The sequence below is a fragment of the Leptosomus discolor genome, chromosome 7 (assembly GCF_034619465.1).
Source record: "Leptosomus discolor isolate bLepDis1 chromosome 7, bLepDis1.hap2, whole genome shotgun sequence".
Taxonomy (NCBI): Eukaryota; Metazoa; Chordata; class Aves; order Leptosomiformes; family Leptosomidae; genus Leptosomus; species Leptosomus discolor.
Genome location: NC_141397.1, coordinates 26,766,746 through 26,793,579, shown reverse-complemented (window position 1 = coordinate 26,793,579; position 26,834 = coordinate 26,766,746). Strand labels below are relative to the sequence as shown.

The following is a 26,834-nucleotide window of genomic DNA, read 5'->3' as shown; positions in this document are numbered from 1 at the left end:
TTAAGGAAGAAGAAATTAAAAAAAATATTTATTGTTACACAGCAACATTTCCTCATGTTGTTTAACAAAGTATAAAGCTTTAAAACAAGCACAAATTGTCTCAGTAAAGCAGTGGAAATACTGTTTATGTTGCTTGGGCATTCTCTGACTGAGCACTGTGCTTGCCTCTCCCACTTCTAATAGAAAAAAGTAAGTTAGCCAGCCCTAGTCTTTTTATGGATAGTTCTTTCAGGTCCAGTGTATGCTTCCCTCCTCTCCAATCAGTGCTATGGGGTACCTTATCTTGTGAAAAAAATCTAACCTGCGAAGCATTCCCAGTAGTCACCCCTGCATCTTTAAAAAGCAAGACTTGCATAGACAGATGTAAGTGAATAAATCCAGCTGAGAGCAAGCAGCTGCCCCCCACCAGGCAGCAGCTGAACAGGTGCTCCAGACAATACACAATGGTATTTCTTCCTTCTGCCACAGCAGTACTAAGAAGGTAGCAGAGTATGTTTGAGACAGAAACAGCCTTTTCCTGAAGTACCATGTGATTAATTTCTCTAGCAGTTACCTGAATTTAAGGGCAACAGGGACCACCTGGAAAGTCAATGCTGCCTGTTGAGGTCTCCCAACCAAAACAGTAACATGAAGTTAACAGGAGAAAAAGGATCCCTTTGACCACTATTTTGCACCCAAGAATTCTCCTGTTTGTGTTTGTTACACTTGCTTGTGAAACAAACAGTGGCACTGCTAAATACAATGCAAACTGTGGTCAAGAAGTGAACGCAGCTGTACGTACAGACATGCATACGTGTGCTCTTCAGAGTAAGCACGATATTGAGAAATCACACAGAAGAGCAGCTATGTGTTGCTCCTTTCATACACCTGCTCCACCAGCACTGCTGATCCCATCTGGCTCTCCACAGCAAGTAGTATTATGGATGGGATACACTTCAATCTTCTGCCTGTTCCTGGTGTGACTGTCTCTGCCTTAAGGCACCATGAAGCTGCTGCACATGCTGGCATAGACTTGCTACCAGATCACAGACTTCCTCTAAATGTAGGGTATCTGTCATTTCATGTCTTCCTGTATGGAAAGAATGAATTTCAATCACTTTTTCTGTATTCAAAATTGTAAAAGTGGGTGACACACAGGTATGTTACAGAACCGTTAATACTGGGGGTACATCCTACACTGCTTTAATCCTCATGCCTTTTGTTCTACCTCATGCTTCAGATCTGCTGCAATTCAGCACGTAGCTTTGCCTACAGCCATGTACTACATAATTGTGTTTTAGTGTAGGACAGTTCCTACGAGGATACACTACAAAAAAGCAACTGTTTTCCTCAGGTTTTCATTTCTCTTCCATCATCACCTGTTACATATTTCACATTGTTCAATTCTATACCTGAACTGCTCAGAAACCCACAAAACAAAAACCTGATCTGACTACTGTTCAGAAAAGGAAAGAGCTTGGTGAAAAGAAAAAAAAAATGCACACCTCTTACCTCAATCTGTTCTTCGATGCTCGCTTTGTATTTATTCATGATCACACCTTCTCTTACCTTTGCTCCTTCCACTGCCTTTCCTCTGCCTCCAACTTTTCACTACTTTTTGGTAACACTACATATCTCATTCTTAGTTCTCACTCCTTTTCTTCAGTAACTATCTTTTTACTTTTCCTTAGTCAGATCTTGGTGAGGTTCTGGAAGCTGGGAGGTTCAATGACCTTAAAATGTTCTCATGGAAGTCTGGCCTCTTCCAATGCATTGCTCCAGCTCTATGATCTGGTTAAAACTCCCGGAATATCTCCTCTGATATCGAACCAACGGCCAGGATCTCCCATATCACTATTTCAACCTTGTGTAACATAAAAACACACTTCCCCTTCTCTGAATAGGAACAAGCAGTAACAATTTCACTTTTTTTTTTTTTAATCAAATCAGGGCCAACAGCATAAAAGCACCTTTCAATCTAGTCTGCTGACAGCAAAGAGCTACCACCAGCTGCTTCCTACAGCATGGAGAGCAAACAAACCTGAATGACCATGCAGCAGGAAGCAACTAACAGCTGTTAGTAGCTGAATACCAGTAGGTCACAACTGCACAGGTTACAGACACACTAATCGCAGGACAAAAAGAAAAGTGACCTTTTGGGAAAAGTGGGAGGGAGCACACACAGGTCAAATACATGAAACCCCTTCAATGCACTCAAGAAATAAGTCCTGTGACATCCAGGACTGTCACTCTGCACCACTCCTTTAAAAATGTTAAGTTTTTGTAATAGTTCTTAACTGTTAAGTCAAGTTAGATCCATCTACCAAACTAAAAGGGTAAAGTTTCTTGGACAAGGTCTACGCATTTTATGTAGCAAAGAACCTAAATCAAGAGCAGCTCTCCATAGCAACATGGGAGTAAAGCATCATGATTTATTCATCATTGCTGCCTATACAGCAAATAAAAATAATTGATGCTTGTAAGACATTTATTTTTCTCCTCTTCGACAGATTTGTAAATGAGAACTGCATTGTAATTCAAAGAACGTTTTATTTAAGCTGTTTAAATTAAAACCACTGTTCAAATTTATTTTTTCCAATCGACAGTCAACTTTCAGTCCGACCTGACAGATGTTTCAGAGTATAAACCCAAAGAAAAAACTCCGCTGCAGAGCTGCAGCAGTTTGACATAAACAAGCAAAAAATAAACTCCTGTTTCTCACTTATTCAGACCTATTTAAGAGCTTTGCTCCATACTTGGAAATTAGAAAGCTGGATAGGATTTCTTCTGGTTGTAGTACAACAGAAATCTTAGCAGCCATTTTTAAGTTAGATAGCACACGATAAACTGAGAATTAGGAACAAAACCAAATGTAACTTCTTGACTATGATTAAAATCCAAAGAAAGCAACCGAAAACCTGACAGTAGCACTGTGCCATTATCACATGTACAATTTTCCTTTTCTCAGTTTTAATTAGGTTAATTAAGTTTAAGAACACAGATATCCAGCTGTTGAGATCATACCCGTAATTGTGCATGCGGTGCTACAAACATACCACTTCAGTCGATATCAGTAATGCCACCATGATAGCTTTATTCCACTCAAATCAACCATATCCTCATCCTTAATGATGCACTTAGTTGTTTGCATTCAAATACGCATATAAACATCCAAAAGATTTACCATAACAGTTTTTATTAAAAAACCTAATGTACATGTTTTTCCCCAGTACAGCTATATTTTTCTTAAAAAGTACTGTATGTATCAAACATTTAAGGTTTATCCCATCACTCAATTGTCTTTGAAGAGCTGTCAAACATCTCCAACTTTAACGAACTTCAGTATAGCCTCAAGAAAAAGCTTTTAGCTTTCTAAATGTATGAGAAGAGACTTAGTATTTTGTGGCATGAAGACAATATGCCATTAACAAGTAATCCTTGTGTTTCCAGCATTCTTTCAGGAATGATATAAACTCCAAATCCCAAGTGATAATTCATACCCTGCATAAAACTAACACAAGATACACTGAAGTTATTCAGGTTAATAGATATCATTTGGAAAGGTCTGTCAACATTCGTATTTTTAACAGCTCTTTAAAGAGGTAATGGTGTAGATTAAGTACAAGCTTTTTGCCTCAGTATAATACACATTTGAAATTAAAATAAAACATGGAAGACCAGTATCTTTACATTTTATTCTTCAGAAAAAGAAGAATCTTAAAGAAAGCATTTAGTAGTCCACTTGTGCTTAAAATATTCAATGCATGAGTAAGCCAAAAGAAAAAAATACACATTTTTGTACACCATGATCAAAAAGAACAAATTTTCAGAAATTGCACTGTATTTAAAACACTCTCTAGAATCTGTGCCACTTCTACATATGGCTACTGAGGCTGCCTGACACAGTTCCTTTTCCACTTTAATTGCCAACCTGTGGAGGCCCTTCAGGGATGAGTGATGTGAAGAAGGTTGTGATAAAGGACCAAGCAGAAGCCATGAATCCAGGCTGCTGTTCTGTATTGGCATCTTCACCTGCATCATCTCCACTGTCTTCATCAATCCCATCATCCATAAGTCGTTCCTTTAAAAACAGAAATTGAAGCAATTCAACTACTTCTTTTCAGAGCTCTGATATAAGGTGACCAGCAGTATCTTCCTACAGTAAGTGACTTCTCTCAGAACAACCTCCTGAAGAGTAACTAGCATAAAGAAAGTCTGTGACTGAAGTAGAGACAATCAGTAACTGTCAGACTGGAAAAATACAGACTTCAAGCAGCAGGCACAACATCAAGGACAATGCTGAAAGCTTTCTCGTTAAGCTGACTACGTTTCACAAAACGGGATTTTCTGTCCAGGCATTGCAGCATAGCTTACAATATAATACACAGGAGTCTTGAAAGACACGTGTGTTTTTACTCACCATCTCTTCAAGATCAGGATTATTTGCTTGTTGCCCATCACGGTTCACTTCCACGTTATTGGCTGCCTGTTGTTGGCCTCCCTCTTGCCTAAAGGGGAACCATCCCGCCTGGTGTCTAGGTAAGAAAACAGTGTAGTTGAAAACCTCTCTTCTGAAAGGAACGAAAATATTTTCCTGCTGCAGCTAACTACTGCAGTAAATTCTTCAAGTACTTTCATGTGAATGAAGCTACATGTGTTTTTCTGCAAGTTTCACTTCCAGATCGAATGGCTATTCTTTGATGTCTGGGTTAAGAAGGCTTTTGCCAAGAGCTGTTCTTTGAGTCTCGGAAGTCCTGTTCCCAGCCCTCCGTACCAGAAGGTGAATAATTTACCATGATTAGACAATTAAATGTGTAGAATTCTTTGGGGGGGGTGTCTCCCTCCCAATTTTTAGGTACTTAAGTTATATTAATTTTCAAAGGCAGCCTTAATTTTCATCGTTCAAAGTTGATTTCCTGTGGGAAAAAAAAAAGCTAAGGCTTGAACCACATTACCACTGTAAACTAAATAAGCCTCTCCTACGTTTTCAAGTGTCTATATGCTGATTTCAACTATCATATCTGCATGAGAAACAGAACAGTCCTTGTGAAACTACAACATAAGGAAACTCTCAATGAATGACATCAGTCCAAAATATCAAGTATTACTGCTGTTTTCCACTTCTGTTTACCTCACTAAGGTATTTTCATATATAAAGGGAACTGATGACAACAGTGCTCATTTCTTAATAAAACACAGAGCACGCTCAGGACTTTATGATGCATTGTAAAAAAGTTTAAGTCCCTGCAATTTTTCCAGATTTAGTACCCACCATTACAGTAGCACTACCTTAACTCTGCCTAACACGATTTACTGCACCAATTCCACACATTATATGTGAGATACGAGCTTAGATCTGCAAATTTCCTTTCATATCCAAGCAGTAAGTGTTCTAAGTTTATGCAAGCGTACACACTTGACCTCTATGAACTTCACTCACTCGCACTTTCTAAATTTCCATCCCAAAATGCTACATTTCTACAAAACTGATCTGTTAGTATCACCAACATTTAAGAGCACTGTGTTCAGGTATGAGTGGCACGCAACTTATCGTAAGTGTTTTGAGAATTATTTCTTTTTTCATATCAGCTTCTCGTTTGAAATTGTTTTTACCCTCCCCCACCCCACATCGTAAGACAGCGACACCTAAACTTTTGCATTTGGATAGTTTTTCAGTTTAAATGGATTACACACTAGCACCATACTCGACATATCAGATCTGCAGCTGTACGCAACTGTTGTACTCACAAATAAACCAGCAGCATGGCTCCCATTACCATGACAAATCGACTGAAGGAAGAATAGAAGTATACAATGCTCAGAAGAATTGCTGCTCTAGAAAATGTGTACATCCAGTCCAGCCAGTCCCGGTTGAAGTCCTCCTCATTCACTACCGGGCCACCCTGTGCATTCATCTGAACATTTGGGTTTACAGGTCTGTTCTCCTGGACGGCTACATTTGGCGCTGCTGCGGGCTCATTTGCAGGAGCATGTTCTGAATTTACAGCCTGGGCAACTGCAGATCTCACTGGCTCAGTGCTGGAAGTCACCTGGGCTGAAACAGCAGCTTGGCTAAAAAATTTAAACATAGAACTGGTTTGTCAAAAAACACACACCAAAATTTCTACGCCTATTCTTTTCTACACTAATAAAAACAAAGTTTCAGATGCAACACACATCAAAACAAACTGCATTAAATCGTCACTTATTAATACATTAATTTAATTCCAATCCAAAACTTGATTTCATAATTTGTTGGACAAAACTTAGTGTAAAATAGCATGGCCAGACAAAATAAACACAGACATTTTGATCCTGCAAACATTTTAAGTTTTTATTAACTTCCTTTCATTAGTGTAACTCAGTACTACCTAAGCTGATGCAGACTTACTATTGCATGTAGTACTGACGTGCATACATTTGCTGCCACCAGATCATCTGTAAGGGACTGAATGCAGGATACATAGAAAATCCAGCAGGAACACCTTGGCCTGGAAATTGGTTGCCTATATTGCTAGAAAAGGATTTAAAGAAGAATATTCAGTTCTAGACTGACACATTTATAAAATTCACTAACATTAAAAAATAATTAGAGTAGCATTTTCTCTCATTTGTCCCCCTACAAATGCACTAAAATAACACTGCAACAACATGTGGTGAGGTCATCCAACTCATTCAAAAAAAGCAGTATATTTTCATGTAAGAAATTAATAAGCAAAGTTATTTCTATAAAAAGAGGATTTACATTTTTGTACTTAGAAGTCTGTCACTAGCTGTATCTCTGGGACAAAACCATGTTTAAAGTTTTTCAAACTAGTGTGTAACTGCAGAAAATTTTCCATATAATTCCTTTTAAGTTCAGAGGTCACCCTTAAAGGTGCTGCAGGAGCTGTAAATGGAAAAATTATCTATAGCTTTCTTTTAGAAGGAATACTTGAAACACCACTGCGATCAAAGACATGAAGAAATGAATGTAAGCAAACACAACAAACTAGTCTTTCAGATACAGCTTCTGAAGACTGCAACTAAGAACGCTATAAATTATTTACTTCCCCCCCCTCAATATTTTAAGCATAAGTGATTCTCCTCCCTGGGGGCTCTTAACTCCAGTTCACATGCAAGAGATACAAAGCTCCTATACATAAGTTTCAGGTTTGGTTTTGTCTGCTTTTAGACTTCTTAGCCTCTCTTACCTCCTAGAGCATATAGCATGTTTTGGCAAGATTTCCAACTCTTTCCCCAAAGATTTTGATGCAGTGAACTGTAGTAAACCAGGGCATCTTTCAGGACAGCATGAGAGTATAAAGCATGAAGAAAAGTTTATTCAGACTGCAGGTAGCAAAAGCTGAGACTGCTGTAACTGTACTGCAGACTACACCTGTTCCCTAAGCAAGGCACTCCCTGCAAAGATATCACCAAGAGATTTCATTAGTCTACCAGGCATTCAGATATACAAGACATGCCCAGAAAGTAAGATGGGAGGAAGACATTAAAATCTTTTTTCCATGTTACACACGAGTTAAGTATTTCACTGTACGTCTGGACAAGAGCCTGCCATGCAACTGCATGACCTCTGCTAAAACTGTTTTTTACATTTGTGTTTAGTCATAACATGTTTTGACAATGGCAGGGGTGGGAGGGAGGCAGAAAGCAAGAAAAAGCTACCTTCCTGATACCACATACAAGCTGAGATAATCACAGGTAATACTCTACATTTCTTTCATAAACTGCAAGGGCAAACTGGCAGCCCTGCTGATGCTACTTACTTATGCACAATTAACATGCTGGAACAGCAAAGCTGTCAAGCTGCAATTGTAAAGTATCAATCACGCTTTTATCTTTATGGCTGCAAGCTTTAAGAATGCATTTTTCTATCCCCTGAACTGGCAAACACTTTGAGAAATAAGACTCCTCCAAAATTCATAAAACACTGACCCTCATAAAACATTTGACCCTCAAAATGTAAAGATGATTCAAATATTCTATACGGGTGTCGTTAAGCACTACTTGTGACAAATCGCTGAGCGACGTCTGTTTCAAGCAGGCAGAATATCACATGGGGATGTGAACAGGCAGAACCACTCCCTGTTCAACCATGCCTATTTCTCCAGCTCAATCACCAACAAGCAGTGCTACCCAACTTGCCTGAGTCAGCTCCGCAGGAATTCACCAATTCTTTTTCTCATCAGTTACAGATTTTAGGGTTGCTGTTCTTTAAAACTGCAAAGTTGAGCTCAACAAAAGCTGAGAGGCCTTAGGCTAACAACTCTCCCTCACAGATATGTCTTTTAGAAATATTACAGGATTTGAGTCTGCTTTCTTCCAAGCTCTTTCAAAAGCTGCTTTCTTGATGTCTTAAAGCTAAATAGTGGATTAAGAAACCAGTCAACCAAGACAAACTACAAAAGACTTCAGTTATGCCATGTTCTTTCCCATTCAAATATTTTGGGTTTTTATTTTCTTTTTTTCCCCCATGGCTTTTCTAGGAGATGTGACTTTTTGAGAAGCAAGATCTACTTTTCAAGATCTGTCTCCATTAATAAGAAAAAGTAAACATCAATATTCAAGAACCAGCTCCTGGCTTAGAATGCCCACAAGCACAGCAGTATTTTGTTTGCTCATCAAAAAATCAGAATGAGGCAGATGATGTCAATTATAGAGCTATTACAGCTGCCAGGGTATTAAGCGAGCTTACGAAATCCAGGAACAACTCTAAACACAGTGTAATGTATTTCAGTCAGAACCACTTCTCCAAAGGAAGAGGTTCTTCTCAGCAAATCAAGCTGGGTTGCTATTAGAACAAAAAGGAAAGTAGCACATGCTCTCTCCTTATCTTTTTTCCAAACGGGGGACAAAGATGCAGGAAGCAGAGTATTTCAAAAGAACGGCAGCAACAGCACAAGAGCAGAGAAGCAAACTGGATAGGCACAAACATTCCAAGATTGTAAAACAAAGCAGAGCAGACAGTAGAACAGTTAGATAAGTCAGAAAACAGTTTTTAAGGTTCAAATGGCAGAAGTAGCTTCAGAATATTCTGAAAAGAAAGAGGCATGCTACTCCTTAAATGGCTAGAAAGCTCAGAACTACTTCTTTTGGTCTATGTAAGACACCTAAAATGAGCTAACTGGGATTAAATTTGAGGGTAAGGTCAGACTAATTAGCTAGTGTCACCATGAAGATACTGCTCACCACCAGTAGAAAAATAAGACTTTACTCAGACCTAAAAGTTCCATCTCTGTCATAGACACGACTGACAATAACTGCACTTCTTTAATGACCCTGACCCACACAGACATCTCATTCAGTGTTCATCTCACAAAACTGGGATATATGCTTCAAACAATACTTCAATATCCTTCACTGTACTATTTGCTACTTTGAAAGCAAAAAATACAGCAAGCAGAGGCTACTGATGAAGCAAGGTATTCATGTGCTAGAACATACCACATGCTGTCAGCACGTCAGTTTGTTGTTCGCTTTCAAACACGTTACTATGTACACAATACGAAAACATTTCACTAGATGGGCTGCCCACACTTGACAATATTCTCATTGCCTTGATGTTTTTTGTCTGTTTACTGCCTCCAAGTACTACAGAAAGTGTTAAAATATTACAGAGAAAGCAAGTTAAAAATCTGAATTAGCTGTTTTCCCTAAGGGTATTGGACCCACACATTGAAGCTTTGTGCCAGGAACTGAAAAATCGTCAACAGTTCCATTTAATCACCTAATGTTCATGTTACTTATACAAATTACTTCACTAATGAAAGTGTTGCAAAGTGCTCCAGAAAACTGACCCTCACATACATTTTCAAACATCTGGAGACTTTCACCATCAGCAGAGTCTATAGTTTATCACACAGCTAGAATAAAAGTATTTGGTCATGAAACAGTAAGAAAAATCCACAAGGCAACACAAATTTCAGCTACAAATCTTCACTGTTCTTAAGAAATCTCAGTCTGTGTATACATTACGTTAAAGCAAGATTTCATTTCCCTAGATGATGTTTAAGAGAGCAGCTAAAAAACAGAAGGCATTTCTTATTGCAGGAATACAAGTAGCAGTGCCCTGAAGCAAAATCAGGTGCATCTGAGAAGACTATTGAAAGCATTAAAAAGCATTTTTCAAGACAGCAAACTACAACAGGTACTGGCACAGACTAACTGGAGTTAGCAGAGGCATCGTCCAGCAGTCTGCAGAGATCTACCTTAAGTTCCGATAGCGTTCCATTAAATTACTTTTAAAAAAAGTCTAAGATTATTTTGGGTTCATTTATTTTGGCATTTCTGTTCAGATCAGGAATGCACTTCTGAAGCAAGTCTCCAGTCACTTCCTCTTACTACAGTTTTGTTTGCATCACTGAATGCTCTTGGATTTCTTCTGGATTACACTAAATTGAAAGATGTGATTTAGGTGCACTGCTAACACACCCAAGCCACAAACAAGCACCTATTCCAGGTGATCAAATAGACATAGTCCAAATAAGACAGAAAACCCTGAAATATCTGCAGTGCTCATGTCAGGTTCTCAGCACCTCTTTCAGTCTACAGATCCACTCCTCTCAATCCACATTACTTGCCAATAGATACAGACTTACTATATTTAAGTTACTCTTTCTTTCAAACACAGTAATGTCTTCCAAACTGATGCTTCCCACCCTATTTTAATTTAATTATTTCAGCTAAAAGACTGAGCAGCGGTTCTGTCACCTTTTTGAAGTCCATAGCCTGTTCAGTTCACCATGCATACTGACAAAAAACCCTCACTCTCATAGTATGTTTACGTGAGAAGCTAATTAGAAAAAACTTCTTACAGATTAGTAATTTATACAACACACAATAAATTGCTTCTGGAACTAAGTTACATTACACCTAACAGCAGTCTTGACAGTCAACCTGGTGTCACCTAGTCTGTCATAAAGGCAAGTATAATGACTTCTGTAAAGATGCATGTGGCAAGAATAACCTACATCCACTAGATAAATATTACAGCCGCACTTATCAACAGAAAGTTGAGGGCAGAAAGCATGAAGAAAAAATAAAAAGCCTGAAGGGAAGCACCAAGAACATTTACTCTTTGATTGATTCCTGTCTAAAAACATTACTGTTCATATGAAAAATGTTTCTAATGTGACTTATGCTTCAAGGTGAACTAGCCAAGTCATTCTGCAGACTGTGAAAGAAACATAATTGTAACTGAACATTTAAGTACTTAAGAGTATCAAAGAGCCAAGGATTGCTTCAATTTCACTTACCCTTGCATTAAATAAGGGAACTGGTGGCTTGGTATAGGATTGCTTTGTGCTTGTGGAAGATTACGATGCCTCACTCCATCTGCACTAGTGTTCAAAGATGTAGATGAAGCTTCTTGGTTTGTGGGTGAGGCAGCAGTTGATCCAGAATGGTCTAAATTCTTAAAAATAAGTACAATTGAGGTTGGGGATCTTTTTGCCACAGATACAAGATTTACTATTGTGTCTTAAAAATATTTGCTTTAATGTTTTGTCACTATTTTTATTCAGAATATAAGCACCAGGAAAATCTTCTGGGGTTTTACTGTTTCTTGCAAGCCTTTAGTAAAAGCAGAAATTCAAAATTGCACTCAGGTACACACATAGAAAAAGTGAAGTTTTCAAAAAGATTCAAAACTTGATAGGTCCCAGAGAAAACCACAAGTCACTGGGAATCAAAGTTTCAAAAAGTCAAACCAAACTAAAGCTTAATCAAAAGAATATTTAGCAACAAAAATTCTAGTGGCTATCATTAACAAAAGTAACCACAACCTCAGGATACGACTTCATGTTCAGAGACAACAGTGCCTCCAGTGGCTTAAACACCATTCCTCCTCCTTGTCTTCAGTCTCACCTTCTACTCATCATCCTCTTCACTGTGCCAGCTGCCCAATCCAAACTGCTGTGTTCACTGCTGCAACGGGGCAGGGGGTGGGAATAGGGAGGTAGCTAAGAACTACTCAGGCTCCCAGAAACGCACCTAAAGCTAGTGCGTCAGACCTTCAATGCTTTCCAAGAGCAATACTTAACCCTGGAAGCAGGACAACAGCTGGCTCTCCTAGGTTATCTGTCACCATAACAAGACTGCAATGTGGCCATCGAGATGCATTATTTTAGTTTTAATAAATCCCCCGATTATGTTGCTAAGCATCACTGTCATGTTTACTCAGGAGAAAATCCTCTTCAACTTTGACAACTCGGGAAGTGAGGAGGTGCAATTACTTAACATCCATATCACATTTGCTCTACAAAGGAAAACAAGAAAAATTTACCAGCAGGGTAAATAAAAATAAAAACAAATGGAAGAAAAAAGGCCATTCAAGGTTTGGGTTTAGTTTGCTGCCTTCAAAGTACTGTGAACTTATCAACACTGTGCTTACCAACTGCTTTAAGCAGTCACTAACACAGTCAAATACAACATTTACAACTGATCTATGTAGGAACAGAACAATCACAAAGGAGGCCCCCTGTGTCCTGCTTGCAAAAAGAAATATAAATTCAGCCTTTGTAAAGATGATGTAACCACTGTCCACTCTCTACTACTGCTTAAACTGCTCATGTTTCTGTCACATAGCAGTCAGACAACACAAGAATGAAGACAGACAGCTTATTACTGGAAGGGTATTTCCCATATACTGATAATCCACACACCACAGATGAAAAGTACCTACAATGATACTGTATACATTCCGAGTAACCTTCAAGGGTCACTTAGTGATACTGCCAACTCTGGAAAAAAAATAAGAGAACTACAGTAATGATGACCAAGTCATCAACAGAAACATTACCTGCACTTCTGTTAAAACAGAGCATGATCAAAGAACATCATCATTTTCAGAGGGTGTGAAGAGGGGAAGACCCAGAATATCCTAAACAGAAGTGTTCTGTGGACAGCTTAACTAGTAAAACACTAAGAACACTTCCTACTTCTCACTGTCCTACAGACACTATGACTACCTTGAACCTACCACATAAGTAACGGCCAATTCCTGCCAAGCAGAATGAACACTGGTCAAGCTCCACCTGTTTATCTCACAATAAGGGCACTAATTTGACTGGTCTCTCTTCAGCAGTAGAAATTTTCACAATAAATCAGAACTTAGGGTTTTGGTTTTTAAAAAAATAATTATCTGAATACTCTGTTCAGTTTTTGCCAAAGATATAGGGATAGGGAAAGAAAGGAAAACGTACTTTTGGATAAAGAAAAAGAATTAGAAAGAATAGCTTAGAAAAAGTAGTGCTTTATCATCTAATAAACATAACTGTGTTACAATTTGAAAAAACGTCATCTTTGTTTAAATAAAGCAACATTTTTAAATAATCAAGTCTAATTGTACAAATTCATATGGCATGCTCTACTTTCACCACACTGTTTTACAGCCACATTTTAAAAATTGAAAGAAAAATTCCTGGAAAGCTTCCTCAGTGTAGAAGAAATGCATGTCCTGTGTATGAAAAAAAACTCACTGAGCTACTGCTGGAGGTTGAAGCTCCGTGACCTTCTCTACTGGTGCTGGGTTTTGGAGAACTTGGGGGTGTCCGAGAAGTACATACCAGATGAACCATATGATATTCATCTTGCTAAAAATTAAAGAAATTGAAGAGCTAAAGCAACAACATTTGAGGAATTGACAAGCAAAAACTGTCTTTAAAAATCCACTTTCAAAGTTGCATTTGCAATCAGTAAAGAAACATTACATGAAATGGAGAGACCATAAAGCAAGACTTGAGCCTAGCACCAGAGAAGCTTCCTGTTTCACAATGGACGTTTTCTTAGCAGCTGTCCACAATAATGTATTGAACATTCACTTACGCCCAGTTTTCCCTAGAATTGCAGTATAGGGGAATCAATGGAACACCACACAGAGAAACATGAGGAAGTATAACCACAAGCTTTCAACTTTCATTTTGGAAAAATCTCAAACCCTTTACAGGACTCTGTTTCCCTAACAGTAAGAATGCTCACATTTTCATTGAGATCTAATGAAGTGTTATTCCATATAAACATCAGGGTAAATGAAAAATGCAGGCACTGGAATTTCACAAGCAGAACAAGATAAGAAAAACCTACCAGCCATTGCCTTCACCTCACTCCAGTCTCAACTTGGCTCCAGCCTAACCTGCAGACACCCAACCTGCCCATGCAGCTACCCCACACTCAGGGAATACTATTTGAAGTGCTAGATGGGACTTCAGTATTCCTAAATATTTGAAAGTGAGGAATTGAACGAGTGGCACCACTTGAAGCCATGTCAGCATGCGAGTAATCAGCCCATGCAAATTCTTCATGAATATGCTCCCCCCAATATAGATGTCATAACAACTTCAATGTGAAGCGATTTCACTGTAACAAATGAAAACACCCCATTATATCAGCAAGCCTGAAGCTTATATGGCCATAGCAACCAAAACAGCTATGCCTGTGTATTTAAATTGCACACTACAGCTTCCTCAGCAACGAAATTTTAAACAAGTGACAAAAAACCCCTGTCCTCTTCCAAAATCAGCATGGTGCAGTCAAGCTGCAGTTTTTAACAAGATGACATTTAGAAATACCAAGTTTGGAGGGGTTTTTTTGAACTATAAAAAGAAGTTAACGCATATGTTTACTCATTTTTAAGTTTTAACCTTTAGGAATAAAGAAAAATGGACAACTGCTTTTATACACCACTGTGCATTATCTATAATGGCATTCATTTAAACCCCTCCACATGTATCAGTTTCTAGCCCCAAGCACAGGCTTACTATCACATCAAGTGTAATTTCTTAACACTCCGTGATAGTAGGCAATGATCATAGTGCACTGAACACAAGTGATCTGCATTCTGACCACATGAAAAGCCTTTAACCTAACTAGTTACAGTCTTTCTAGGTAAAAACTTAGGCCATTTGAAAAGACAAAGGAAGTTAGACATATTACTTGTACGCTTACAGTATGTACAGCTTTATCCAATGTGACAGTTTATTGTAATACATTTATACATAACATGTTGGATATCGCTATGCTTGGAGTGCCCCAACTTCTAGCCTCAAAGTATTTTATATCAGAGAAATGACACTGCTCAGTATCAAAAAGCAAGTATCACAAAGCTAAATTGAGAGATTTAGTAAATCCTCAGATATTAGGAATTTATAGCTAATCAAGCAGGAAGAACATGGCAGAGAACGAGACTGAATTTACAAGTAATCATGCCTTTTTTCCAAAAGCTCTTAAAAGCCCAAAACCAAAAAAACCCTCTTCTTCCAACACAAGTTTTCAACTTCATGCTTAACACTGATGAGTAAATTCACTAAAGTTAACTAAAATCAATGCCTATAGCTACTAAAATGCCTTTAAAGTCAAATATAGCCCCTGTATAGTAAAGAAAGACTTTAGGCAAAGTTTCTCCTCTAGCACACAAGCAAGGTTTGAAATAGTGTTTCCTGAAACTAGTCTGCTGTAAGCAGGCCAAGTGAATTTAAGGGAATCAGACTTCATTTTGTCCTTAACAAGCAAAACTAAGCTTTGAGGTGAGTTACATAAGCATTTTCATGAACTTGTAAGCGGTACAGGACATACTCATTGGCAATAGTTCAGCTCCAGTTTTCTAGTAAACCTATACATAGTAAATTTCACTCATTTTTTGGTTAGCAGCTAAATCCAATTTAACAGTCTATTTCAGAACAAAGATTATAAATTAACAACAGTGCTAGCATGCTCCAGCAATGCTCAAGATCCCTGCGCATTGGCTTCTCCACACTTAATACCGAAGTTCAGTTGCCCACTTTCACACGAGCATTATTCTCCTTTAGAGACTTTCTTCCATATCAGGCACTAAAATGTAACCCACCCACTCTTGCAGTCTGTACATTGACTTTTACCTCAATATATTACAAAAAAAAGTATAATTACCAACATCCAGGTACTGTATGACAGAGTTTACCTATTTCATAGGACTAAAAATTGTATATAATTGTTTAATGACCTAAAGTATTTTCCAAATATAGCTATTGATGCATCCTGATCTGTTTAAAGGAGTCTGAAGACTACTCAGCATAATGCATTATGTTCTCTGTTACCATCAAAATTGGAACAAAGTTCTTGATAATCTGCCCTAAATATCACCTTATTCTACATATTTTAAAGAACTTTACTAACTTAATGAAGTCCCTATTACTTGGTAACATTGATCCAAACTATTTGAACCAATTTGAGAACCAAGTGCATGTATTTCAAGATTTCCTACATGGGATGTCATGTGTATTCAGGATTTGGATTTAATTTAAATGTTGACTGAAGAATCTAAATTTAGACTGGTAAAATAATTTTTTCCAAGATGAACCAGCAGAATAAAAAAAAAAAAGAAATAAGAAAACACAAGAACAAACAAATTTTCAAACATCATCAGAACAGTTAATAGCTGATGAATAAAACCAGGACAACAAATATCTTAACCAGCAAAAGCATTCAGGAATTTAGAACTCTGGTTTTGTATATATCACCCTTAACTTGCTTACACAAGTGCCATTTTTAATGTAGGTTCTCGGATTTAAGTATGCACAAGAACTGAAATGATGTCCCAAACCAACACAAGTCTATTAAATGATTCCATTTATGTCATAGTGGGAACTGTCCAAAGAAGTCACTCTACACTACCCATCACTTGTTTGGGACTTGCATGCTCTACTTGCTCTCCCACCAATCAGGAACATCCCTCAATCCACAAGTATCACAATCCTACATGCAAGGGATACTTGAAAATACATTTTTCAGAACACATGAACATTATATGGTTACATCTCTCAATATGACAATGAAAATTTGAAGCTAAACAACACAAATCTAAATTCCTATTTCCCAAAAATGGGTTTTGATCAAATATCATATGGCGTTGATATAAAGCTTACTTTTCTGAGAACATCTTTCAGTTGCAGATGATCGGGAAGCAGTCTGCCAGAATACACCAGTCTCTGATCCTTTGTAGACTAGGAGATGGGACAAAGAAAGGAATTTAGCTTTTTCCTGCTGTAGAGATATACAGCTGGAGATAACATTTGCAGATGAGAAAATCCCTTAAAATTCCAACCACCACCAGACAGCCCTAAAAGTATTTCAGAGGCTTCACAAGTCCAACTCGAAAATTAATTCTGAAAAAGAATTCTGCTATTATGCACTCAGCAAGAGTGCTGTAACAATTAACAACACTTAACTGGCAAATGCTGCTCAAGAAAACTATAAGGAATATTAAAAAATTCCTTTCTTTTAAAGAAGATTTGCTCTTTACCCTACTCCTATTCCCAGGCACTTACTGAAAAAGTATATGGAAGAGTGGCTGGGGCAAAGGAAAAAAAAAAACAAAATCCAAAAATAATCAGCAGAATGATGGAATGATAATTAAAATACGCAGAAGGAGGGCACAAATTTCAATCTTTTTCAACAAGGAATTTCTGTTATTAGTCTCTGCCCCCATCACCACCCCCACCCCCCCAAAAAAAAAAAAAAAATCACAAAAGGAAACAAGGAAGAAAGTATTAAAAAGCACAAAGCAGCAAAAGGCTTATTTTTTTAGGGTAGCCTTCAAACTTTGGCAAGCTTTTTTGCTGTTTGTACACTTCGACAGTTTAACATACCTTAGTAATGCAAACAAAGACTTTTTTTTTACCACACAAATGATACACTATTAGTAAGGTTTCATATTGTTCATAACTTCTAGCACAGCTATTCATAACTCCTCCACACGGAAGAGATAATGATGAAATTCTTTTTGAAAGCAAATTATATGGGGCATCTATCTATAGTAAGATGTCCCGTACACTAAAGCAACAGGCAGCTTGCTTGGTTAAACAAAACAAACAAAAACCCCAACCCCACTCAATTCAGTTTATGCTGTCAGAAAGACTTTAAAATAGTCTTAATACTAGTGGGTCACTAACATGTGAATAAGCAGCTTCTTTTTAAAACAAAAAAAAGCTCCTAAATACTAACCCATAGTGAAAGACTTCTAAACAGAATCCAACTGTTACATCAGTTTAACAAGTGCTTGCATCCTAAATTAACAGAATAGCGTTTATCACTTGAAAGAGAGCACTAACATAAGCAAATGCTAAATGAAGAAATCTAGCCTAACATCAGTGGAACAGACATGCATTATCAGCATGAAATATTTGAAGAATTTCCCCATCATGCAAACAGCTATCTTACAACTTCCCTCCTCGTTCTCTCACAGCCTTCTGTTGCCCACTCTGCAGTCTTATTCATGCTAATACTACCACACAAATACCTGAGATCCAGATCTCTGTGATTAGAAAGAACTTTCACAGAAGTTTTGAGATATTATTTTTTTCCTTGCAATAGCCTTTTACAGATTCCCAATAACTCAGTAGAACATAGAAAATTTGTAGAACCCATTTTTTCCCTGAAAAAATCTGGTCATTTCACTAGAGAAAAAAAAAAAGATACTCTAAGCAAATAAGTATAAAAAGTGCACATTAAATCTGAGCTTTTGGGTTTTTTCCAAAATTTACACTAGACAGTCATGATTAAATAAGTCTTTAAGAAAATGACTGCATCACCTGCCACATACAGTACAGACCTGTTTATCGGTATGTACTGTACATTTATCTGTTCGGTACTGTATCTTGATGTAGCGTTTCTAGATATGGTGGTATTCAGTAGACAGTTGGACTTGATGATCTTAGAGGTCTCTTCCAACTTAATGATTCTATGATCACTTTATTGAAGACTCATTTTCTAGGTTCTCCTGTATTTTTTTCATTCAGCAACATAATACATTACATGTGTAAGTCTCACAACACAGGAAACTAGTTATTTGCAGCTCCAATGGATAAAATATTGCAATGAGTTCAACACCGATGCTGCACTATTTATGTTTAAAACAACAACAATGCCTGTCTCTAATGTCAGGCTAAGTTCTTTTGAACTATACCATTTTGGTTGCTCCTTTGAAGCAGGAACAGGCTGCTAACAGAATATAATCTTACTTACATTTTGTATTTGGGAAAGGCCTTCTTAGAAAAACGAGAATTTGCAGCATACATTAAGATAACAAAAAACTTTGATTTCCTGTAAATTAGAAACCTGTTGCATTAGAATGACCAGTGGAGTTAGAATTCTCAGAAACCTTGTTTCTGGGTCCTGAGATAGATTATCTGGAGATTAATCAGAACAGATTAGTAGTTAAAACAAAACAAGCAAAACATGGCAACAAAAAAAAAGAAAAACTCCAGATCTTTGTATCATCATGCAACATGGCAACGGAGTGCTGTTTTGCCTGTCCCACTCAATACAGCTTTCTATGTGGTTAAATTCTGATTCTTTTCTTCAGTACCTTCTATGTGAACCTCCCCTCAACCCCATCTAATTGAGTATCTCCTCAAACACGATACAAGTAGTGCAAATTATTTTTTTAATATGAATACTTTACAGAGAAGAAACTGCTAGATTAAAATGACCCCTCAAAGCTGACAACTACATAGCCTTCAGTAATGTGCTTCAGCTCCTTACAAAACTGCAAAAGAAAAGGTTACACATATGCTGAGTACCGTTAATCATACTAAGCTAGACACATTAATGGGGGAAGATGAGGTCTTAAACCCCATACTCCTCCCTGCGTAACTTAAAATACCTAACCATGCACTACAGGATTATCACTTGCAATTCTCAGGGTGAAAGGCATCCTGGAATTCTGAAATGTGGAGGGGGGTTAAATGCAGGTGGAAGAAGAAGTGATAAATGTGAACACACAGTAATTCACATATATGCCAAAGTAAATGCAAACGGCATTCCACTCATCCTCTGCCAGAGGAGGTTCACTACCACATCTCCTGCTTCACAGAACAGCATGCTCACTGCTAGCCTAAACACTGAACCGTGATGGAAAAACACTTCAAACAAACATGTATGATAAGAGTGGCCCCATTTTAAGAAGCAAGCACATAGCATCAGATAAAATGATTCTAGAACCCGAAGTTTAGAGAGATGGAAGACAGTTTTCAGATCATAAGGAAACAAAATTCAGAGCTTCCAAACCACCTTGCTTTCTAATGCTTCTCACCGAGGTGAGGTGGGAGGCTAGGTGCGGCTGGATAAGGATTCTGAGACGAATGCTCAACAACAATAGAGTGTTATTAAGCAGGCATTCTTTATTGCAGTGCTGGGCAGCACTGGGGATCACTCCACCACAAGTGCTCTGCTGGAGTGGTCTCACAAAGTAGCTGAAGTACAGTTTAACTCGTGCGTATTCATTACATTTCTCAGAACAGATTACAATATCCAGTACTTTCCTAGAACTCATTACTACATGCTAATGATTTTGGAACACGTGCAGTTAAATTGTGGTAGGGGTCTCTTCTCCCTCTGGTGGTCCTCAGTAGCCTTCCTCACGTTGTCCTTTCTTTAACCCCAACCGGCACGCATGCTCAGCTGTCCTCTGAACATATTTTTGTGTCCCCTGGTCTCATGCTTTACTTGGGTGTTTTTCCAAGTTCCTGTTATTTAATATGTTGGTATGTCTGTATCTTCCAGACACCGAAGGCCACACAAACTGTTCTTCCTTGACACAAACACATGATTAAGTTCCCTATATCTTAACTGATAAAAATATTATTCTCTGAAAAACAACGTAAACTACAGACAGAGTGTGTAACATCAAATGGTTCTCAAAGACTAAACTACACACTTTAAAACAACCAGGCTTAACATGGTAAATACAAGAAAATCTTAGCCCTATCAATAATCCAAAAGGTATGTATTTAAAACAAAGCATTCAACAGCTAGTGGGTTTTTTCTTCCATTTTTCAAGCAAAACTCCTTCTACAATGCCTAGTCCGCATTAGCAGTACCTAGCACATTACCAAAACCACCAAACCTAAGCTAATGCAACAACTTCCTTTAGAAACACAGATCATCACTGGGCTATCTTTTTTCAGCTGCAAGACATTTGTTACTTTGGTCACTCAACCTCTCTTCCATTCTTCCATAGAAAATAAAGATCCAAACAACCACATCTGGTCAGAACTGTGGGCAAAGTATATGCCAGATGACAGGTACTACAGGAAATGAGAAACAGCAATTTTAAATTAATGTTTATGGGTGTAACCACTGGCAGCAGTTAACGCACTGAATGTAAGATATGCCAAAATGAGACATGCAGGTTGATTTTCCAAGTTTTCCTTTCTTAAACAAACATTTCATTTAGGGACACTATAACTGCAGTACTCTATTTATGAAAAATTGGTCCAGTCAGCAAAAGAAAAATGTGATGAATGTGAAGCTTAGTATAGGCCCACAAACTAATTTAATACTGGTTTAAAGCCATTATAGCTTATTCAATTACTTTGGTAAGTATACCAACTTTAATACCAACTAAACCAATTTTAATCTGCCTATACTTGGAATTTGTACATATTTAGCTAAGTTGTTTACACAAATTAATCTGGAAAAATCACAAACAACACTGCCTCAAGGCCTAGCTTCTCGTTTGCCTATTTTAACCACCTCATTCTCTGAAGACAGACTCTTAATAAATAAATTGTAAATTTAGTGGCAGCCTTTCCAGTTATGATCAGTTTACTGACTAATTTCCAGATGATACAGAAGAATGGGGTATAAGCCACATACGAAAACTTGAAAGACTACATGTAGCAGTGATAGCTTACACCTTAAGTGCAAGAACACCGCAATACCTGTATAGAGCATGGGCGTTCTGATGTACTCTCACACTCTTAAAAGAGCATTGTGACAAGTTATTTTCAGACCTATCATACTCAGGGAATGTAGTAATTCGATCGACAAGCATTTGACACTGATCTGGTTTAAAAAGAAAAAAGAAAGTAGTAAGGAGGGTAGGAAAATCTCCTCGAAGCACAAAGATGTAAACAAATTTGAAAAAACCAGTAACACTCAACATCAAAAACGTATCAAGCCAAAAATACACTTTTCAACTTTATTATATATAGGAGACATCCTACTGAACACCCTTCTCCTTTTCCATGTTATTACTTTAATTTGAAAGGTTCTTTAAAATATCGTGTTCAGTTATTACTTTAACTGCAAGTAGAGTAAATCCAAATTAAGTTGGAATTACTGAGGGAATTTTCACTAAAGAAAATCCCCATTCTTTAACTCAGAAGAGTTTTGGGGATTCTGAACTAGTCATTTAATAATGAGAGGCATGTTGACAAATCAATTTTCAACAGAAGAAAGATGTTCCAGGAAACTGAAATTTAATATTGTAGTAGTGGTTAAAACCTACAGCACAACATAAAAAACCTCTTGTTCATTAAGGATTCTTCCTAGAAGCCCAATTTAGCAAGATCATAGGATGAGTCAGAAAACTAGTGTTTAAACACAAATACGTCACAGGAGATTCTAGTAAGGAGGAAGAAGCAACCAGCTGAAGTCGTGTATTTGTTTCTTTCACAGCAGACAGGCACTCTCAGCAGAGAATTACAGCAATAACTAAATCCACAAACTCTGAAATACTGCTTAACAGATCTCAGTGTGCCAGTGACACAGCCCAAGTTGTTGACTGCTTTTCTTCTTTCTCCAAAAGGCAAAAAAAAAACCCTTCGAGACACAAAGCTACTATTTTATCACCACCACCCCACCCCCCTGCCAAAAAAAGTCAACAACGCCAATAATTCTTCTATTGAACTAGGTGAATGCTAATCATCTACAATATAAACACAACCTTTGTCTCATGTTTTATGCAGCATGGTCTAGGCCCCACATGCTGATGCAGGTAGTCACTCCCTTCATACAGTTTTCTGGAATAAATTTTCAAATATACTGTTCTGTATGCCTGCCAATCTAAACAGATGGAGTATTACCTTTTTTTTATTATCTGTCTGTTTTTTCACAGCCTTTTTTTAACTTCCAAATTTGAATTTAAACGAATTTACAATTAAACCATATTTTCCTGAGGGAACAGAAAGAGCTGCAAGCCTTGTCAAGGGTTGAGGCTGGGCTGGCCACCAATGAATGACAGATGCTCTCTTTATATTAAATTTCAAAATACAGTCACAACTGTCACATAAGTTTGTAGAACCTCCGAGAGCAATGTTTTCAGCACAACCTCAAAAATGTCTTTTCTAAGAGGAAAAAAAGAAGGAAGTAATTCTGGACATTGTTCAATTGCATGTTTCAAATAATATTATGGATGAACATCTATCTGCTCCACACCTCCGTGAATTCACTAGACCGTAGTAACCTTAGCTGTATCGCTTATACTGTAATTAATTTAGACATAACTCTTACATTTACAGAAGTCTTAAATTCAGTTAACTGAGATACCTAAACTCTAGCTCCTAAAAAAGTTAAAAGGAGGACTAATAAGTGTCTTCAGTGACACCACCTTTCAGAATGTTACACTGTGGTCTTCTTAAACCATCTGGAAGAGCAGCTATTTATATTGCCAACTTCCCTGAAAGCAGAGAGACAGCTGCTGCCTTTACAGAGTTGACTCCCTGGCAGTAAGGCTCCTGTGTATTTTGCAGAGTACCTAAGGAAAGTCTTGACCGACTGTCCGTGAGTTACTGCAACGCCAGTCTTAGCGGCAAGATGAGGAAAAAGGGCAGACCGTCAACTCACCGGTTTACTGGGGTAGACTTTAGAGAGATGAGACTTTAGCTTGCCCACAGTCCAGTCCAGAAAGCAGTTAATGGTCTGGTCGGTGTATTTCTGGTTGGGGGCCTTGATAATGAGGGTCACCGGGTGATCCACGACGCTTTGGTCCATGTTGCTCGCAGGGGCGGCGGGCCCTGCCTCTCTCTCCTCCCCGCGGAGACGAAGCCGCTCGAACCTCTGGGCGCTCCGGGGGGAGTTCAGCGGCCGGGGGAGAACGTCCTGGGGACGCTGGGCGAGCCCATTCCCGGGCTGGCGCTCACACCGCGGGCAGGGCGGCGGCGGCACCGGCCGAGGTCTGCCCGCCAGGCGGGGGGAGCAAACAGGGAGAGCGGCGGCTTAGCGCGGCACACACAGGCGCGCACGCACACACACACACACAGAGGCAGGCACAACCCCTCCGCACCCCCTCCTCCGGTAACCGCAGCGACGGAGCTCCTGCGGGGCCAAGGGGCGCACCCGCACCTCCCGCTACCGCCTCCCGCCAAGCCCCCTCCCGCTGCGCCCACACCCACGGAGAAGGAAAGCAGACGGAAGACGGGAAACGCCGATACCCGGAACGCGCCCGCCCGGGCCGTGCCCCTCCGCCCGCGGCACCGCCTCGACCTCCGGCCCGCTGTCGTTTGCGTAAAATGGAGACCGGAAGCGGGGCCGCGTCCCTCCTCCCTCCGCCGCTCCCCGCGCGCGCCGCTGGGGGGCGCCCCCGGGCCGGTCGGGCAAGGCGCACGGCGCACGGCGCAGGCGCGGTGCGGGGTCGGGCGGGGTGGTCCGAAGTGGCGGCGGTCGGTGCGTGCGTGGGGCGGGTGAGGAGAGGGAGGGAAGCGCTGCCTCGGCCGGGCGGGGCTGGGGCGTGTCGGAATGGTGCTTTGCGGCGGGGCGGTGTGCGGGGAAAGGCGCAGGGGCGGGCCCTCGGTGTCACCGGGCTCCGGGCTCGTGGCCGTAGGCGGGGGCCTGCGGTGCAGGAGGTGCGGTGTCCGCCGACTTCTTGGGTCAAGGTGTTGGGTCACAAGGCGGTCTCAAGACTGAAAGGGTTAAATACCTCTTAGCAACGGAATTGAAACTGTATTGCTTGCTGTGTGTCTCGCCTCCATCACCACTGTGTGGGAACACCTCGGTGTGCTTGTCCCCAGTACCCTTGTGAGGTCAGCAAATGCTGTTTTATAACCTGAATGGAGATGCAGGAGGAGATTTGTCTTATGTCACACGAGAGTCCTGTCTAAAATCATAAAACAAGTTCCTGAAGTCCCAGATTAGCATGGCAAACTCATCATCTTCGGTGATTTTCACTTGCTGAGAAGAAAATCCTTTAAAGGATAACCTTTGAGTTTGATGGGTAGAATGACAAGGAATAAGGGAAAAGTTCACTTGACCTCTGCAGTAAAAGTTGGCCTCATTAACTCGATAAAAACCATAAACTGCTTAGACTTTACTTTCACTTTATACTTTTAAATACTTTAAATTGTCTCTTGAACCGAGAAACAGCGCTTTCCTTCTATTTTCTCCAGTCTTCAAATGCTGTATGTAACTACAGAAGGCACAAGAGTTTCAGACAGGTTTGGTTTTTCAAGTAGATGGTGTCTCTTCCGTGCCAGAGAATCAGAGCTTTCATTAAGCTCTGCAGTATGAACAAGGAGTGAGGCACAGAAAGGTTTGCTAATGAAGACAGGACCATAAGGAACTCCAGCTTCTGAAGGGAAAGATAAAAAGAAGAGCCTGAAGGAATATCGTTAGCACCCAGTACCTAATGCTTCCTTTTAAATAAGACCTAGATACAGACAACAGCTAATGTAAGAATTTGCAAAAGTTGAGAAAATTGCCTTAATTTTTAAGTTTATTGACGTCTACTTATTTTCCACTACAACCACTCAAACAAACCTTGTGTTTGAGATGGAACATGAGACCTCTGTGTCTCTACGGCACCTGTTGTCCTTGAGATGGCTTATCAAATGGTAAACGTGGATAACTGGCACTTGACAACACCTTCAAATGTAATATTTGACATATCAGTTTCCCAGCTCCCTCCCTTGTTATATGAGAATAATTATTTGCACTTGAAATTCTGAACATGCTGTGGTTACCAGGGAATGTAATTTGGAATTCCCAGGAATTTCCAAGAGTAGAATAGCATTTCCAAGCACTAGGCAAATATTTGTACATAGGGTGATGGACCAAAATGGATCCGCTAGAGAAGCACTTGCAATGATTAATACACAAAAATCAAAGCAAATGGTGAGCATTAAACTTTGCATTTAGGATGGTTGCAGTTTTATTGTTTGACAATTTGGCCGTCTACGTACACATAGTATTTCTGTAACACACCTACTAGCTACTATACAGAACTCCAGGCTTGAGATGACCTGGAAATCTCCTGAGTCATCAACCTGAGGACAGTAAGATCTCTTCTGTGGTGTCATTTTAGAAGCTGCATGTTGTGCCAGCTCTGTGAGCAGATCCCTGTACTGTGCACAGGCCCTCTGGGGTCAGAATTACACTTGTGGCAATCACATTTTAGGACTAAATCTTAGGACCTGGTAAACATAGTTTGACATTGATTTACATTCCAGAAAAAAAAAATTATGAATATACATTGTGAAGTATGATGAAGTACCACACCAAGAGGCCATTTGATATTTTAACATGCAAGAAATGATGTTGTTATTCTTAATACTTCTCTGACATGACATACCTTGACAAATCCACAGTGATATTTTTGTGTACTTTTATTGCCTGTGACACCTTTGCAGTTCAGAGAAAAAATTATGGCAAATCATCTTTAAGAATGCCAAAACTTTAGTAATGTTTTTAAATAAAGGAATTCATGCATTAAAATGCTATGAAAGACTGAGGGATCGTCTCCTGTCTCTTGAAATGTCTAAAACGGGTACCCGATTTGAGAGTTGAGGCTTCTTATACAGCCATTAGACTATCCAAGGGAAAATTCAGAACATGTGAGATCCTATGTCTCTAGGTTCTTAGTTAAGTTAGGCACAAAAGGTACAGTGTATGATTATTCTATGATGCTATCTGTTTATCAAGTTGGAATAGATCAAAATTTCAAGTTATTGCCAATAAAATAGCTTCTCTTTTTCTTGATTAGTTTTATTTATTTATTTTCTGATAGGATAATAGCATACAGTCTATAAAAACTCAGGATCACCTTTTGCTTTCATTCCTCTGCACAAACCAGCAGGGCTCAGCCCAGGCACTGTAACACAAAGTAA

The 26,834-nt window shown here is 39.1% G+C and overlaps 1 protein-coding gene across 6 annotated transcripts; it reads right to left on the bottom strand.

Moving 5' to 3' along the window:
- On the bottom strand, window positions 1-23,816 carry HERPUD2 (HERPUD family member 2). 6 transcript variants are annotated; one of them, XM_086467843.1, is made up of 9 exons: window positions 23,581-23,816; window positions 16,878-16,955; window positions 13,458-13,571; window positions 11,235-11,392; window positions 6,371-6,493; window positions 5,728-6,051; window positions 4,400-4,514; window positions 3,911-4,060; window positions 1-1,069 (listed from the first exon to the last, which is right to left on the bottom strand). In XM_086467843.1, the coding sequence occupies exons 1-9, from the start codon at window positions 23,725-23,727 to the stop codon at window positions 1,055-1,057; spliced, it is 1,224 nt and encodes a 407-aa protein (XP_086323969.1). In that variant the 5' UTR covers window positions 23,728-23,816; the 3' UTR covers window positions 1-1,054. The 6 variants fall into 6 exon arrangements, with proteins under 6 accessions (XP_086323969.1, XP_086323970.1, XP_086323971.1 ...); XM_086467841.1 differs by lacking the exon at window positions 1-1,069 and adding an exon at window positions 7,173-7,259 and having other exon boundaries at window positions 3,050-4,060; XM_086467844.1 differs by lacking the exon at window positions 16,878-16,955.
- Between the last annotated feature and the right edge of the window lie 3,018 nt (window positions 23,817-26,834).

Bases quoted from the DNA above. Each gene is read 5' to 3' on its own strand.
- HERPUD2 (XM_086467841.1), bottom strand. From the start codon at position 23,727: ATGGACCAAAGCGTCGTGGATCACCCGGTGACCCTCATTATCAAGGCC. The intron at 16,956-23,580 runs GTGAGTTGACGG...CCCATCTCCTAG, and splicing joins AAGTCTACCCCAGTAAACCG to TCTACAAAGGATCAGAGACT. The intron at 6,052-6,370 runs GTAAGTCTGCAT...TAAATTTTTTAG, and splicing joins CGTCAGTACTACATGCAATA to CCAAGCTGCTGTTTCAGCCC.